This window comes from Hermetia illucens, chromosome 2 (genome assembly GCF_905115235.1).
Source record: "Hermetia illucens chromosome 2, iHerIll2.2.curated.20191125, whole genome shotgun sequence".
Classification (NCBI taxonomy): Eukaryota; Metazoa; Arthropoda; class Insecta; order Diptera; family Stratiomyidae; genus Hermetia; species Hermetia illucens.
Window position 1 is genome coordinate 60,626,449 of NC_051850.1, and position 17,971 is coordinate 60,644,419.

Sequence of the window (17,971 nt, forward strand, 5' to 3'; positions counted from 1 at the left end):
TTCGCATGAAGGAGTATGGGCCGTCTCCTTAAATTTAAACCAATTCATCCTCGTCGCCGCATATAAAGGCATTCATAGATTACGCATTCCTAACCTTTTCCGAGCGAGCAGGGTATGGCAGACAGACATTGAGTCGATTTTAATGAAGGTTTTGCCTCACACAAAACTTTAAACGCTTTTTCCGAAATATGGCTTTCAACTTTTCCTGCCCTAAACGCTCCTTATTTCTAACCTCCTTCCCGTGTCTGCCTAAGCTTTATCCGATTAGAGCGCGACTGAGGCTTCACAAACTATATTTATTCACAAACTTAGCAATATTATCCTCAGGAACCCACCATATGCAAATTTCATTTAAAATTGCTGCAATTACGATTATATTATAGCATCTTAAATTCGCGCTGGTAATTTTTAATTTGATCTGCGCTGCTTTCAGCGGAAAAATTGAACGAATTACTGTACACATCGCCACAAATTCTCATTTTCACATAATACAATAAAGGCAAGAATGCCGAAAGTAAATCAGCAGGAGCAGATACTACGCAAGCTGGCAGCAACTTACATCCGTGCAACACAGGCTACACGAGGTTCGGGGCGAAATGTGTTGTTGCATGAGCGGCACTGCAATGGGGTAACGGCTGGCTGGCTGCACGCTTTACACAATTTCACATGGTCGCATCGGAGGCAACATATTTATTCGCTCGTTTATTGATTATCGCATAATTAATTAACAAATAACATGTACGGCGGCCATAATCAATTTTGTAATAATTTTATATTAAATGTGCTGCGCTCGCTATCGCCAAGTGAGATATATTTTCAGATGATGTTGACAACAACGATGCTGCGATGATGCCTATGCGGATGCATTGGTTGCGGATGCAGGCTTTTAAGGTCGCGTTCCGGGGCCTGGGGAACGCAGCGAAAACTCATGTAAAAGTTTTTCCTTGTACCCAGCCTGTGTGGAGAGTGGATCGGCGCTCTTCCAAGTGTTACGTGGTTTTATTTAAATTGACTCATTTTTACTGCTGAGTAAAACAATTTCTTTGTTCTTCCTGGAACACTATTAGGGGAATGTTTTTCGAGGAAAGCTGAGACAAGTTTAAGGGGGTCTTACTTTAGCCATATTTGGACGGAATTTTATTCTGCAGAAGTCAGAAACGGAATCAGAATATTCCAAAAGTTGCAACAGGGACCAAAAATGCATGACTTTCCAGCCAGTAACGCTAGGAAACCAGGGACCATTTAAAATTCCCAAGCATTTCCAAGGAGTACCCTTGTTTATTGATGACTACTGGCGTTCTCTAGTTGAATAAAATTTCAATAGTTAAAAGCGCCCTCCCCTGCAAACTGTTTGAGCCAAATGACCGGCTGAAACAATAGAGGTTGACTGAATGAAAATCAAAATGTTCTTTTTCTGCACAAGACAGTGCCCTTAACAAGTGTACGCTTTTTCGCATAAACTATCTTAGGATGACGATGGTGGTAAGACGATCCTCTGCCTATATGACATACATGTCGCCCTACAATACCCTAAGTACATTTACAATGAGCCCATTGTGTGCCGTAATGAGATAGGTGTAACACGTACTTTCATGCCATATCCACTTGGTAATTATGTTCTGACAGAGCTAAGCTGAAAATCTAGCTGGTTTCCTAGCAAAGAACAAAAAACACCTTCGGATACTTCCATACGGTTGACGCTAGTGTAGGGAATTGTCGCGTAACTTCTTTCTGCCTTCACATTGTGAATGCGAGTATTATGCCATGTGAAGTCAAACGTAAGTACCCGCTGAGCAGGTATTCTCCGACAATGGTGTGGCCCCGGCCTATGCGGGGACCCGGGACTAGTCTAACGTGAACTAAATGTGTATTATGGGAGATGGTCCATGTTTCTTGAGCTTGTCGTTTTTTCTCGTGTCATTTTGTGTATATTTGTTACAGATTCATGAATTAAAGTAGTACCTGGCTTTTTATGTGAAATGCTACTCATACCATACATGTGGGCAGATGCTCAATTGGGAAACAGAATGAGGTCAAAAGTTCTTAAACGCGCCATGTGAAGGTCTTACAACGTAAGGTAGTGAGCGGTGAAACAATAAGGGTGATTTCTTCATAACTCCATAGAAATTTCAATATGTCGTAGTTTTTATAATATCCATCATAGGTAGTCCAGGGTTGATGACGTATTTTTAGTGTTGAAATTAGTTTTTCTGGATTTGACTCTATGTGCAAACCTATCGTTACTCTGTGGACACTTTGCCGATTTACTCTCATCAAATATTTAGCTTTAAAGACTGCGAAAATTTACTTTCCAAGTAAAGAAATTTGTCAAATCACTTCCATTAAAAAGGTTTTGCGAAATATTAAAGTTTCAAATAGGATATCACAAGGCATACACTATACATAATTGCCATTTACCCCTTAGTGGGACATAACGCGTTAACTACACCTACGCGCCACCGTTCGCGGTTCCCTGAAATGCACTTTAGCGCCTCCACGATTTCCTGAAACCCTTGCTTTCGCTTCCTACTGTTCTATGCCAAGTGCCCTTAGGACGACTCACTTGTCGGCCGTCTTCCATGGCGTAGCCAGCAATTGTCGCCCCTCCTTAATGTGTGACCTATACATTGCAACTTCAGCCTTACGACCACAATGCGTACGAGAGCCAGGCCTGTGCACTGACCAAGTTCTTCGTTTGAGATAGTGTCAGGCCAGCGTACTCCGGTGATAAGACGTAGACAGGTGATCTTCAAAGCTGCGAGCCTTTTGAATTACAGTGTAGTTCATTTTTCATTAGCTACTCCCATATAGGAACACAGAAAGAACACTAGCGCAGAACAGTCTCAACTTGATCTTGGTGTCGATATCGATGTCATCTCCAGATTTTAGACAAGCTAATCTAGTGCTGTTAATGTGTTGAGGAACATCCAGTTCGGTGCCACCGTCGGTAGAAGCCACGCTTACAAAATATAGAAATTTATCAATGTGAAGGCATGCCTATGAATGTACATAGGGAGAGTGCGATGACCCATCAGACTGAGAACGTTGATTTTGTTGGAGTTTATCTTCAGTCCAACTCTACTTATCTCTCTTTCCAAATTCACAGATATTTGATCAAGGTCCATGAGCCGGTGAGAGTGCAAACAGATGTCATCAGCGCAATCAAATTACCCCACGTCATCCCGACAAATCAGTATGAATAACGTCACTGACGTCAAGAAAAATAATATCGGTGATAGGATGCAACCTCCAACCTCCGCTCTGAACCTTAAAATACTTCCAGATTTTACCTCGGTACAGTACACGCCATCATAGGTCGCTCTGATAATAGCTCTCCGTAATGCCCCTCCTGAGTAGATCACTCGAGATGCACTCACTGTTCGCGCTATCAACAGCTTTCTCTAAATCGTTGAAGAGCAGATGCGGCGACTACCTAAACTCTGCGCACTGGTCAATGCAAGAGAATCCGGAGCAAAATCTAACCGGCTCTCTGTTCATCAAGTTTTCGAGATGCGTTCCAAGATTATTTTAGCTGCTATCTTTGCAATGGCAGGCAGCACGCGATACCCCTCCAAATGTCACATTTAAAACGAGTCCCCTTTTTGGGGTATTTATGAACATCCCCCTCTTCCACTCTCTGGGAAAGGCCTGGGATTTTCAAGATTTCTGTATGAGTGAGAGTAGCAGATCCGCAGTAACTGCAAGTGCAGCGATAAACAACTCTGCGGGGAGACGGTCAACCCCAGCGGCTTCACTCTGTTTGAGAGCATTGATCGCCAGTCGATCGTCAATCTGATTGCTTGTACGGTGTCGGTTAGTTGAAAACCAACTGACCTTATGGCAGGCTCTGTGCTCGAGCATTGTGCTTCCAATGACGAGGAAGTTGCCGAAATTCACGAAGCTCTCACTATTATCGTTACGATCGCCAAAATCGTGTTTCCCTATCACATGTCTGAGCAACGTTATTTCAAAGCCCACCTTGGAATTCAAATCGTCCATCACGATTACAATGTAAACTTTAGGTAGCCTCCCCCGAACTGTTTGTAACTGCTCGTAGAAAGTACCCTACTCCTCCAAATTGGAAGCATCCATTGGTAGATAGCATTGTACAATTGTGATGCTCATTAACCTGGACTGAAATCTTGCAGTTAGAAGTCTGTCAGAAAACAAACTCCCAGATCAGTAGCCGCCAGAAGCAACCCGGCACCGGATTCGCATCTGCTACCACTTTACTTTCTGAAGCGCAAAAGTACATTGCCACAGGAGGGAGAGGAGTACTCTCCAGAGTCTTCTTACTTTTTCTTTAGCCTTTGTCCCATTCACAAGCGGGGTCGACGTGAGAATTTTCCAAAAACGCACCATCATACTTCACTTAGGACCTGAATCATCATCAACGACGCAACAACCAGTATCCGGTCTAGGCCTGCCTTAATAAGCAACTCCAGACACCCCGGTCTTGCACCAAGGTCCACCAACTCGATATCCCTAAAAGCTGTCTGGCGTCCTGACCTACGTCATCGCTCCATCTCGGAGAGGGTCTTGACTTGAACGCCCAGCTTATATCGCTGCATATATTCCAGAAACAAATCATAGTCAGTTTTGGACATCCAAAAGTCGTAGCCGTGGGTCCGTTTCTAGCCGAGGCGTTGGTGACGTTTCGGTAGCAACAGAGTTTCAAAATCTGCAGCCAAAAATTTCTATCCCTTTTAGTCGCCTCTTTTAACAAGCAAGAAAGACTTTATATGTGTTCTTAAGCCCCAGCTCACAGGGCAGGGCAAATTACAAAGCATGAGCATGAGCAATTTCTCAGTACAATAGACGCAGCATGGAGCAGGAAAAAGATTAACATCTTCAAGAAGTTGAAAGTGAGTAGAACTGAGAAAATCTAGTTTCCTGCCTATGCTATGCTCTTGATGCGCTGTAAAGAATTTTGAAATTACGAACTAAAATTTGAACTGCAATTCGTACGGGTTATTATACTCAAATAGTCGTGATACATGTGTCCTTTTTTACCAAATACGAAGGTGGGGTGAAAAATGTCATGCCTTATCAAGAAATGACGCTAAGAGGTTTAATGTTTTACTGATATCTTGTAAGTCGATCCCTGACTAGCTTATATATCAACTTTCAGGTCAAATCGCTCCTGAGCTAGGAGAAGCATCGACTGAGGATGCGATCCGTCGTGGATCTTTTCTCTTGATCGCGTATTACGACGGTCCACTCGTAATTGTTGTTCGTTATTTCCAGCTTTAGCTCACATGTTATCTTCCCATAGAGCCGCGCGATATCCAAACGGTTGATTGCTTCTGAGGTTTCAATGTGGACCAATGCGTTGGTGTAAGGAGATGACCAAGTGTGTGTCAACGGAACACATCAATGGGGTGTCAATATTTGCGAGCGAATGTTCACGCTTAATTCCGCTAATTTCCTAGGTTTTTGGGATACCTCTTCTATCCTCTAGGTCAATTCTGACCAGCTATATTGGCCCTTTGGCTGTCGACCAATGCACATTAGTCATTACAATACTGCAAGACTCTTCTCCATTATATTTAACAACCAAACAGTAAATTTAAAAAAGGTCGCACCAGTAATGACACATCAAGTTTAGCACGTTGAGGTCACAACTATCGAAATGTTTGAAAAGGAATTATCAACTCATTTTGGCATGAAGGAACTCTGTGCTAGATGGGTGGCACGTTCGTTAACGCTCGGAAAGAACTTAAACCAAAAAACCGTTTCAATGGCGAAATTGACACTCTAGAAGCGAAAATCCGAGGAAATTTTGCGTAGATTTTTCCTACAAATGAAATTAGGGTTCATTTCATCCATCATCACCATCAATGGCGCAACAACCGGTATTCCGTCTAGGCCTGCCTTCACCAATTCGATATCCGTAAAATCTGTCTGACGTCCCGACCTACGTCATCGTTTGAGCTCAAGCAGGGTCCTCATTTTTTACCAGAAATATTGCACTTATAGACTTACCGGGTTGGATCATATTCACCCATACAAACTAAGCGTACCGCAACCTATTGAGCTCATAAATTGCGTCGTTATAGAGGATGCGGAATCGTCCATCCTCTTATAGGTATCCAAAAATTCTTCGGATGATTCTTCTTTCGAAGAGCTCGAAATTTATCTTGCTAAGAACCCAAGTCTCCGAGGAATACATGAGAAGTGGCAAGATCATTGTCTTGTACAGTAAGAGCTTTGGCCCTATGCCGAGATATTTCGAGCGAAACAGTTTTTGTAAACTGGAATAGGCTCTGTTGGCACCCAACAACCACGCCCGAATTTCGTCGTCATAGCTGCTATTGGTTGCGATTTCGGCCCCAGATAAGAGAAATTATCAACGGTCTCGAAGTTCAAGTCTCATATCTTTATTGTTCTCGTTTAACCACAGCCATTCGATGTTGTTGGTACTTTCGTTTTTAGTACTGACGTTGTCATTATGTACTTCGCCTTCCCTTGACTAATATGCAGCTCAAGGACTTTCGCGTATCGGCAGCAGCTGGATCTGGATGAAGGTAGATTATACATCTCGGGTTGTTCTTCCCATAATGTCAATGTCGTCAGCATGGTCTAGTAGTTGAGTTGATTGGATGAGGATGGTGCCTCACGCATGACCATCAGCATCACGGATCAGTTTTCAAGAACCAAGGGGATACCCTATAATGCATACTTTGATGTAGAATGGCCTTGAGAGTGATCCTGTTGCTTTAATCTCGCCTCGCATATTGATCAGGGTCAGGCTACTCAGTGTTATCAATTTCGCCGGAATACCGAATTCTCCCATGGCCGTATACACAATGCCTCGTCGCCAGTCGTCAAATAATGATTTGCAGCGTCACACCTCGAGCATCAGTTGATAAACCGCTTGGTGTATTTGCCCGCCTCCATATTTAACCAATTCGACTGTAATTCTGGCTCCTGGCGACTTATGGTTTTTCAGCCAGTCAATTGCCCAGACTATTTTTTGCTGCTTGGTGGTGGCGGCATTTGTCCGTCGACTTTATTTGGTACGACCTCGCAGGATGTGCATGGAAGTGTATAAGGTTTAATTCTGCTGATTTATTGGAAAACTTCCGCGCCTGGTGCGGTTGCTCCCTATGCTCCTCGAGTTCAGACTTGTTGGTTCGCTCAGGTTTCCCATTTCTCTTCTTTACTCGAAGAAATTCGTGACAGGCTTCTACGCGTGCCGGCGGTCTTTGAAAGTGCAGCATTGCCCGGTACGCAGCATTGTTCCGTTCCGTTAATAGCTGACTTTCATCGTCGACCAAGCGATTCCGACTTTTTTGCGATTCGTTTGTTTATTTGTGGCTGTATCAATGATGTGAAGTTCATTTGTGGATACTTCATCTCCACAACCTTTGTAAGCTGGGGTTATCCATCCCTTATAGGTGTTACAGAGGGCCGTATTGTGGACGACTTCAGGGTTCACTTTCACCTGATTTCCAGAGCGGGGTTGTAAATCGAGGCCGGAGCAGTATGCCAACGAGTGACCCGAGTCTATATTGGCGCCCCTTCACGTTCCGACATTCATCAATGGTGAGAGGTGGCAGCGTTCAATTAAGTGGTCCCGTTTGCAGAGGGCCATGTATGTTTGTGGACCGCTTTTCGCCTTAACCACGTATTTCCAACAACTATTTCGTGCGATACTGGTAACTGAATAATCCGCAATCTCATCATTTATTTGAGATAGAATTCTCGGAGTTACTGCAGATGCGGAGATTCTGGGAATATCTGATCTATGCCGCTTCTGCGCTGCGAATTACAAAGCCGTACTGCTCTGCGCTCTCGTATTGCGGAATGCACCTCTGGTACAACAGGGAGCGGAAGGCTGTTGTATCTGCCGCCCGCTGATATTTCGTAGTAGGAGCGGATGATGAATGGGATCATTTTCTCAATGCACTTCTTCCGCTGCCTAAGCGAACTAATAGTTGCTGTATGGAGTGCCATACTTCTGGTCATCGTGGAGCCTAGACGTCAACGGCGTGCTGTTCATTACGGGAACCCGACCCAGTCACCTATACAGACGACTTCCGCCGGTTATCAGTACCGGACTTTAAATTCCTCCATTTCCTCATATTTGGATTTGCATTTTATACCTTTGTGGGATATGTGTATGGTAATAGCTTCCCCAGTCAGTAATCTGCAAGATTGAAAAGTTCCTGCACTTTCCTCACATACCGCCTGAGAGGCTACGGTGGCGTCCTCGTTTCACAACCGATTATGATATTTTATTTTTAATTAATTTAATCTAAATAATTTAATATTTTCCTTTTATTATTAATTATTAATATTGGTATTTTGCTCTTCTGCTTTTTACGATTCAATTAGATATCGTATCTCTTATTATTTACTTGGTTAATGATTGAGAATAGATTTTTAGCATGATTTTCATCAAAACTCCTTTTACTTCGAGGACTTCCTCTTCTCCTTTGCTTTTCTAAGCCCGCAAGGCTCATATTGAAAGCGATATCCTTCAACAGAATGGCCCAAGGATGCCTAGACCGCGCCTTATCATACATCTGAAGCAGGAGGAACATTGATCCAGGATGTGGTCCATCGTGGATCCTTCCTTTCGATCGCAGCACTCGAGCCCGGAGTTTCACGGCTCAATGCGCGCAGTTGAGTCGTAATTTCTTTTTTTTTCATTTAAATTTTAGCTTGCGTGTTAGCCATTCGGTGGACTCGTGTGAATCCCCTTTTTATTTATTTGTTTGGATCCGGTGTGCTCACATGCACCAGAAAGGACACGTGAATTTTTACGAAATGGCACATGGGAGATCGAAGTGTTCGAAGCACTTCAAACCATTACGGTCAATTTCGCCATCTTTTCAAGTTTTTGAGCTAGCTCTCCCCTCTTGGTCGTCTCCAATCACTTAGGATGGACTTTCACCATCGTAAACCGCATTTTGTCATTACACACTAATAAAGGGAGCAAGTTGTTCCCGAAATATCCGTGAATTCGAATAAAATAAATTATATTAGTGAAATTCCAAAAACGATCCAATTATTTCAAATAATTTAGTCGCCAGAAACACCACAAGATCACGCTTAGATACCCCAAGTTTTCACTTCTCCAGCATAGGTTAACATTCTGAAATCAAGCCGTGTCGTTTGATTAAAACGTCCATGCTATTCCCGACCCTAGTGCATATGTAAGGACACCCATGCAAAATTAATTACTAAATGAGGTATTAACGCAAAATTGTGAAACGAATGATGTCCATTGGGAAGAGCTTAAAACCATCATGGTATGCATGTGGTACGCTGAGGAAACTTTTAGAAACCAGGTGAATATTTAACCATACAAGACGATCACAGAATGCACGAGCTACAATATCAGATTATAAAGTCAGGAAGTGAAAGTAAACCATTTCATATGCACTGTTTGTTAGGTAAAAGGAGTAAGGGGGCCCATCATGCTATTACTGCTATTGAAACAGTAAATAGCAACCTACACTTGACTTCCTGTGATGTTTACTAAAGAACATAATCGAATTACTTCTATACCAGTGAAATTGAAAGCACAGCAAATCCTCCTCCAATTACATTATTATCCTGAAATTCACATGGGGTCCACGCAATCTCCCTTAGAATGGCAGAGTTATTGTTTCAACTCCAGTCCATTGATTCAAAGAGATGGGTCTGCCCGGGCATGCATGCTTTTGACGTGGCTACTAGTAAATAATTGATATTCAAACAACGAGCACACAAGCTAATTGTTGGGCTAAGTATGTGGTTGTCTTTACATTATGCAAGCTTCAATTCGGTACCCCGAACAAAGGCAGCAATTGCTCCTGCTGCTTCCATGCAAATAGGTCAATTGTTTCCGCATCTTGCCCATAAAACTCCTTACATCGTTTCACCAATTATTCACCAGGGTAAGTCCATAATAGTCCTTCCACCACTGCAGCTAATCGCGATCATTAGTATCATTCCACTTCATTTCTTACCCGAGGCCAGCATTCACTTTTAATTCTGATCCCATTGTCACTTTAAACGTAAGGAAGCTGGCGGACAGTGTCGGGAATTCCTTCCCGTTCACATTTCTCTCAATGAAAAATTTGTTTTCTTATGAGTCACAAAGTACAAAAGTAAGAAATGTAAAAGCGGACGAGTAAGTACTTATGAGCATGACGACGATATGATAAAAATAATTGCGAGGAAATGAACCCAGCACTCAAGAGGATAAATGATGGCCATCAGTAGCGCTGGTGAAAGTGTGCATTAAAGTGTAAAAAAATGTAAGGAAGACGAAGAACACAGCAAACAGGAAAAAATGATGATGGCATTGTAAGGTCCTTTGTTCCCTTACTTTTTTCATAAAGTGTCAGCATTCCAAGTGGCAGAACGCGACCAAATCTCCTCAGCTCCTTGCCGTCTTCTTCGAGGGTTTATTATTCTCTTTTCCAAACGATTAATTTCGTAATTGGATTAAATCGTAAACACTATTTGGTTACTGATAAGCACTTGGAGCTTTGCATATTTTTCACTGAGCCAACATCCACAAGGCTTCCAAATTCTCGAGGGGACTTTCCGTCGGCTTTCTGCGAGCTCGCATTGACAAAAACGTCCCATACACAATCGATGAAATCCAAACAAACGCCAAAAGGCCACGAGCATTGGGAAAAGGTAAGAAGATAAATTGGCTTAATTAATTAAAAACGAAGCAAATGGATGAAAATTAAAAGCATAAATATGTTAATGGTAGAAACAGTTTTCGATTAACTAGCGGCGAGCCAAGCAACTGGCTACCAGGGAAAATTGGGCGGGACAAAACAGCAACTTCTCTGACCGAAATCCAGTTCTTTATTCCGGATTTTGGTAGTTCGGCTCTTTCCAATCTTTTTTTCTGCATTCAATACGTTTGATTTCTCGTTTGTTCCATGTTAGAATAAACAATTTCAGATGATGTCGTGTCCAAAAAACGTTGAAAAGATCTCAACCTCCAATTCATTTTCTTTTTGTTTGGAAATTAGTGGTCCCGATTGAATTTATTTTAATACGTTCGTAATGAATGTAGCCAGTAAATTGAGAATGCTTAAAAATCAAATAAATTGCGGGCAAACCTTTTTAAAGAACCATATATTAATGAAAAAGGCAAATTTCCTTAATTTCGATGATTTAAATAATATTTACAAAGAAGTTTGCATAATTAATTGCTGCGACTTTCTGTAAATGATTTTGCAGGTTCGTGGTTCATGGTTCGTGGCTAAAAAGGAAGAATAATATATTGACAATGACTGTTTTTTCTTAGATCAGACTAAAATACACCGCGTGGTACCTTGCGGCAATGCAATGCTCTTCTGACTTTGGGCAGGGTCTTAAAAGTTATTATTAGAAAGAGGTGTGTTCGCTTTATGGTCCACATGCGAATGCATATTCAATTAAAGATAACAAATTAAATTAAACAAAAAAGTAATCGTAGTTCTCTGACAGTCTGCAGATTCCCATAAATATTAAGAGAAATCAGTTTCTGTCGGACCAATGTACATATGTATATTAAGCGGAACTTGAAAACATTTATCATTGCGAGAATTAGTTTGGTCAAGTCATCAACTTCTCAAGAAGGCACTTCTTGTAGCTATCATCTTGCCTTCTCCTTTCCTAGCGATGGTCTGGCAAAGTACTGACCCACCTGAAACCGTGCATCCCACCGTAATAAAAACAGTACGATTATTGCAGGTAATCAATCAACAGAGCATTGGGAACACTGTTTATTATTTTGAGCCAGGAGGAAAATAAAATTGAATTATTTGGCCATATTTTTCAGTAGTTTGGCCGGCCTCTTTGAACAGCCGCTCACTCCACCTTGCCTTCCCATTTGGGTTTGCATCGGGCAATTAGGAACCGCTGCCCCGATGCGAAACCTCATTAATTTCCTCCGAAATTAGAATTAAAGTACTCTAATGATAGATGAATTAAAATAACATATCACTTTGAATGTCTCTCATTTGCATTAATTACGAAATAGTTAGAATTCAATTTAGCGTTAAGTTTCTGAAGTTGTCTTCTCCCCGTCCTTTCCTATGCCCAAAAATGTTCAGCTGATTATCTCTGGCGAAGCGAACCGCCACCATTGTCAGGTGACCGGAGCTAGGGGTCATTTTCTTCTTATCCGTCAAAGATCAAGGTGCGCGTCAAGAATGGTCACAAATTGAGGAAGCCAATTAAACAATGAATTCCGAAAAATGGGAAAACTACGCTACAAACATTGAACAAATACACACAAATTCAGTGGGATACGTACCTTTGTAGGTTACAGATGAGTTGTTCGTCTTCAGGTTCTCCGTTGTTATCTCAACCCCTCCCGGGAAGTATTTAATGGTTTTAACAGCTGTGTTGACGCGTATATCCAAACCTTCCGTCAATGCTATCGGCACACACGAATATCCGTTTCGCACTGTAAGCATACAATGGTCATTGTAAATGGGTAAATGATTGAGTTAAAAAGAGTAGATAATAATTAACATTTTTGTAGCGCAGATAGGTGATACCACACGAACACATGTACCTTCGTAAAAAAATTAAAATTCATTACATTCTTTTCACGCCTGCCTAATCTGAGTCTTCGCTATGGAGGCGGGATTTAAAATTCAATTTCTAGCCAACCATGCATCGAACCAGCTTAGAATGGAGACACCAGATGGTAATACTTGTTCAACAGTGTATAATTTTGCAATGTATGGCATGTGTTGTATATGCATATGAGCCAGTGTCTAGAAAATATAGCAATAATCGTAAACTGGAGGTGGTGCCCAAAAGCAACATGGGATCGGGACGGCAATGCGGCTTTAGTTTAGAGTTAGACGCTTAGTTGCGTTACATTTTATTTTTATTTGGATTTCTATTTTGTAAAGTCAATTAGCATTTATGTTCTTACAAGAAAGTGCAACGCTCCTTAATGCACAGTCTATGTAAAGCCCATTCTGCATTAATCCCAAATTTTCACAAACCCATTTTAGTATACAAAGCATTACGATACTATGAACAAGCACTTACTCGAATTCGCAGTAAATTTTATGAGCAGAGATCTACTTGTTTCAAAACCACCAACTACGCCATGTTGGTCGGTCCCAAGCCCAGATAAAAGAGGCTTCGTACTTCTTACTAATATTGGTAAAATAAAATACTTCGATCAGCGATAAATAGAAGATAAATAAAGTGAAGACCCCAATATACTAAATCCTATATTATCCTCCTTGTGACAGGTCCCGCGACAGGTTACCCAAGAAAACGCATGCAATGCCGTTAAACACCGTGTTAAATAAAAAACCTTGGAGGAAAGGACGTGCACCTCAGCCGATGCGGCTGGATAGTCCCGGTCCTCCGAGAAATGAGCAAAGGTTCTTGACACAAGGGCGGGGTGAGGACATTAGTAAGTTACTTCGAGCTAAAAAGGTCTGTGTCTTCACGCTAAATGTTGATACCCTCACTGGAAAGCCCAAGGAACTCACAAAAGATGCTCGGAAGAAGCACAACCATATACACTCGTCAAGAAACTTGATGGTACGCTACTAAAAACTTCGATATAGAACACAAACACGTTGAAAATGGCTACAAACTCACGCACTCAATGTAGTGCTGTCATTGGGGGTGATTCTAATGGTCATGTGGGTGAACAGATAATGGGAATAGTAAAACGCAAATTGTATATCTTTGGCATTTTATCACCAATACTGACTGTAAAGCCGTGCCCCTTAGATCATCGTACTTCGACATCGTCCGTTGATTGCAGCCCTGCGAAACAAGCCACATACAGAGAAAGTGAGGAATGACGCATACGACGCCAATCAAATGGGGATCACTTCATGAGAAAAAAGAAGTAACTTCTTTCACTTGCGAAGAGTCGTGAAATCAAGCTAAAAACACGATCTCTAAAGCGAACTATGCAACCCTTAGGGTCACCAAGCCCGGTAAGTGGTTGGTCAATGGAAATACTTGATTTTGGAATGACGATCTTCAAATGAAGGTCCATGAAAAAACCGCCTCTATCCATAAGTTGCTCCTTGATAAAATATCGTCCAATTGGCAAATATATAAACATAACAACCGGGAAGCAGAGAAAATAATAGGTCTAACCCGAATGGTCCATTATAAAGTTGACTACGATAAACTGGACACTTGAAATGGCGAGAAAGATCTGAATCGACTTACAAAAAGCCGATACCAATGCACATACGATATGGAGCACTTCTGTTGCATTAATAAAAAGAACGATACTTTACTTACCGATCAGTGAATGGTGACGAACAGATGCTTCGAGCAGATTTCAACGAAAGAATTGGTTCACCTACTGCTCTACAATTCACCTATCAGCGTCACAGAAACCCAAGAAAGCAACCCGACTTGACGACATCGCAGCTAAGCTCCGAAAAGTCAAGAACTCGGATCCAAGACTGTGGCTCAGTGAGTTCTTTAATCGGGCTATTGAGGAGGGTAGAAAGTCATCTGAGTGGCAGAAAGCACGGCCGTTTCGGTATGGAAAAAGGAAGACAATCTGGAAGAATATTCGTTGCTGCCACATACCATTAACATTTTTTAAACGCATTCTTCAAAACCAATAACCGCAGCCAACAGAGAGCCTGGAGATGAATCACTTGAAGAACGCTATGATAAATACGGCCACAAACATACTTGGGCCCCAGTCGTAAAAAGAGTCAGAACGGCTGGTTTGACGATGAATGTAAGCTAGCAACGGAACGGAAGAATACTGCATACCGACTTATCACGAACTCCGTCGAGCGGAGAAGCGACTTCACAGACAGAAAAAGAAAGCCTGGGAGATCCAACAGGTATGTGAACTCGAAAAGTACAGGGAGCAACCGCACCAGGCCCGCAAGTTTTACCAACAAGTCAGCAGGATGAACCCTTACGCATCACGATGCTCATCCTGCTGAGACAAAGAGGGAAATCTGATTTCCGACAGAACGGTCATATTGGAGCGATGGGTTGAGCACTTTGATGAAGTACTGAACAACCAGAACATCGGCGAAGAAACAGTCCCTGCAATTCATCGGCTTAAAAATCATAAGTCGCCATGAGCCGATGGAATTACAGTTTGGTTAAATATGGAGGCGACCAATTACACCAAGCGGTTCATGAACTTGTCCTCAAGGTGTGGGACAGCGAACATCATTAGCCCATACCAAAGAGGCTTCACTCCAGGTAAATCAGCAACAGATCAGATTTTCTCTCTGCGGAAAGCGATGGAAAAACTGTTGGAATATGGACAACAGTTGCACCATCTATTCATCGCCTTTAAAGCCACCTATGAGGGCCAGCGTAGCCAGGGTAAAACTGTACACGCCATGAGAGAATTCGGTATTCCGACGAAATTGATAAGACTGACTAGGCTGACCCTGACCAATGTACGAGGCCAGATAAAAGCAGCGGAATCACTCTGAAGACCATTCGGCATCAACAAAGATCTACGAAAAGGAGATGCCCTATCATGCGTCCTCTTTAACCTGACCCTGGAGGAAGTGATCCGTGATGCTGAGGTAAATGCAAGGGGTACGATCCTTTTTAAGTCCACCCAACTAATGGCCTATGCTGACGAAGAATAAAGAAGAATAAAGATAGGAGACCACAACTTTGAGACCGTTGATAATTTCTGCTATCTAGAGTCGAAAATCATAACCGATAACAGCTACGATGATGAAATCCGCGCACGGTTGTTGTCAGTCAACCGAGCCTGTTTCAGCTTACAAAAACTGTTTCACTCGAAACATCTCACCATAGGGTCAATGCTCTTACTGTACAAGACAATGATCTTGCCAGTCCTCATGTATTCCTCGGATACTTGGGTTCTTAGCAAGAAAAACTGCGAACTCTTGGCCGTGTTCGAGAGAAGAATCCTCTGGAGAATTGTTTTCCCCTACATGAGGATAGACGATTCCGTAACCTACACAACGACGAAAACTATGAGCGATGCCATGACCGTCAGGTTATGGATAAAATCGGGCTCATAGGTTACGGTGGGCGGGTCACTTAATCCGTATGGATGAGGCTGATCCAACCCGGAAAATCTATAAGGGCAGTATTTATGGTCGAAAAAGAACACGAGGCAGATCCTGCCTGAGATGGGGCGATGGCGTAGGTCAGGACGCCAGGCAGCTTTTAGGGATATCGAATTGGTGGAACTCGGCGCAAAACCGGGATGTTTGGAGTTCCTTATTAAGGCAGGCCTAGACAGGATACCGGTTGTTGCGCCGTTGATGATGATCAAGATGATTATTATTCTTCAAAATTGTATTTGCGATATAGTACAAAAAACCGTGAACCGAGCTGGGTTTGTCAACGACTGGGGAACTACTGATCTCTCTAATTTGCATTTCTGAATATAAGGAAGGTGTGCCTAATAAACTCATGTAGTATGCTTTGCAGAAACATCTAGTGTCAGACGAACTTGTGTACTAGGTTAAATTCCTCTACTGCAAGCGGAAGACTGAAGTTCAAAGTGTGGCAAATAAAACAAAACAATTCCGTGTCTGTGTTGTTGTGTTCATCAAGAAAGTTCCCTCTCGCCACTCATTATTGTTCTTATTATGGATATTGTCACACGGGATCTCTAACGTCCAACGCCATATTACTCTATGCAAATAATATTTTCCAAGTGTAACGCAGAATTTTTGACGACCAATGAAGCAGGCATTATCACTGCCCAGAACGGAGCGATTTAAATATCTTAAAACAAAAATGTTGCATTATGGCCGGTGATGCAAGATTCCGTGATCACATCCGAAATAAGGACATTCGCGATCGATATAACATTGCACCATTGAACGGGGAAAAGACTGAAAATGTAGAAGTGTGTTTCAAAACTACCACGCTACTTATATGCTGGCAATTCCTCATGTAAATGTAAGCAAAAAAGCTTAACTCATTTTTTTTTCCACTTCTTTATCCTTTAGCTACCACAGGGATTTTACTATCTAAAAGCCGCCGCCTTTGCAATACTAAACTACAAACTTAAAAACTACGATATCTCGGCATGTATATGAACGCCGGAGGAGCATAGCAGACATTTTGCTCTGCAATACTGGTAGAAATAAAGTAAGTTGTATAGAAGTACTAGCTTTCAAAAAAATGAAATTTTCTTCGATTTGCCAAAATTTTACTGTTCAATTTAATTTATTTTGAATTCTACCGTACACGATATACTAATCTCTCTTTCATTGCAATAAGGTTATGTTAACAAAATATTATTTTAACTACTCAATTAATGGTAATTACAGACCAGGGTGTGTGAACTGCAAATATGAAAAAACAGTGGAATTCACACAGTAACAAAGAAATGAACTTTCAATGAACAGAAAAAACGAGATACCTTGATGAATGAAAATTAAAACAGAATTGTATTTTGAATTTTTTTATTCAAAGTTTGCATGAAATCTGATCTTAAAGTTAGCACCCTCCATGGATGATGAGAGTTTCTTTTACGAAACCTAAAGATCGCAGTAGTATTACTAACTTTGGAAAAACCTCCTGCCCCAAGAATCTCTTTCTTCCAAGAACGATAGATAAAAATCTCCTCCTGCAAATAGCCCCATAGAAAGTGGTCTAGGGAACTTCATCATCACGCTGACCCATACCGATCTATCCACAGCTCATAATATATTCCTTATTAAAAAAGGATTTGTATATATGTACATGGTTGCCATTTAACCCCCACATCTACGCGCAATGGCACGCGGTTACCTGAAATGCGCTTCGGTTCCTCCAGCACTTTCCGAAACGACCGCACTCCTTCTCTAGTGTTCTGCTCCAAGTGCTCTTGTAGCGACCCGTTCGTCGACCATCATGGGAAAGTGGATACCATTGCATAGCGTAGCCAGCAATGCAATTGTCGCCCCTCCTAAAAAGGATGTAACCTTCCTACAATTATGTAGAGATGCTCCATCCACCACATCCACATTCAGGCAATGCCTTAGAAATTGACCAACAATACCTGCCCAAA

At 41.9% G+C, this 17,971-nt stretch overlaps 1 protein-coding gene across 1 annotated transcript in view; it reads right to left on the reverse strand.

Annotated features, from left to right (window-relative positions):
• The window catches only part of LOC119650175 (possible lysine-specific histone demethylase 1), a 697,245-nt gene that overhangs the window by 87,009 nt on the left and 592,265 nt on the right, over positions 1-17,971 (reverse strand). Inside the window, exon 6 of the mRNA XM_038052729.1 lies at positions 12,260-12,412. Within this exon, the coding sequence (XP_037908657.1) occupies positions 12,260-12,412 (153 nt within the window). The remainder of the gene's footprint in view (positions 1-12,259; positions 12,413-17,971) is intronic.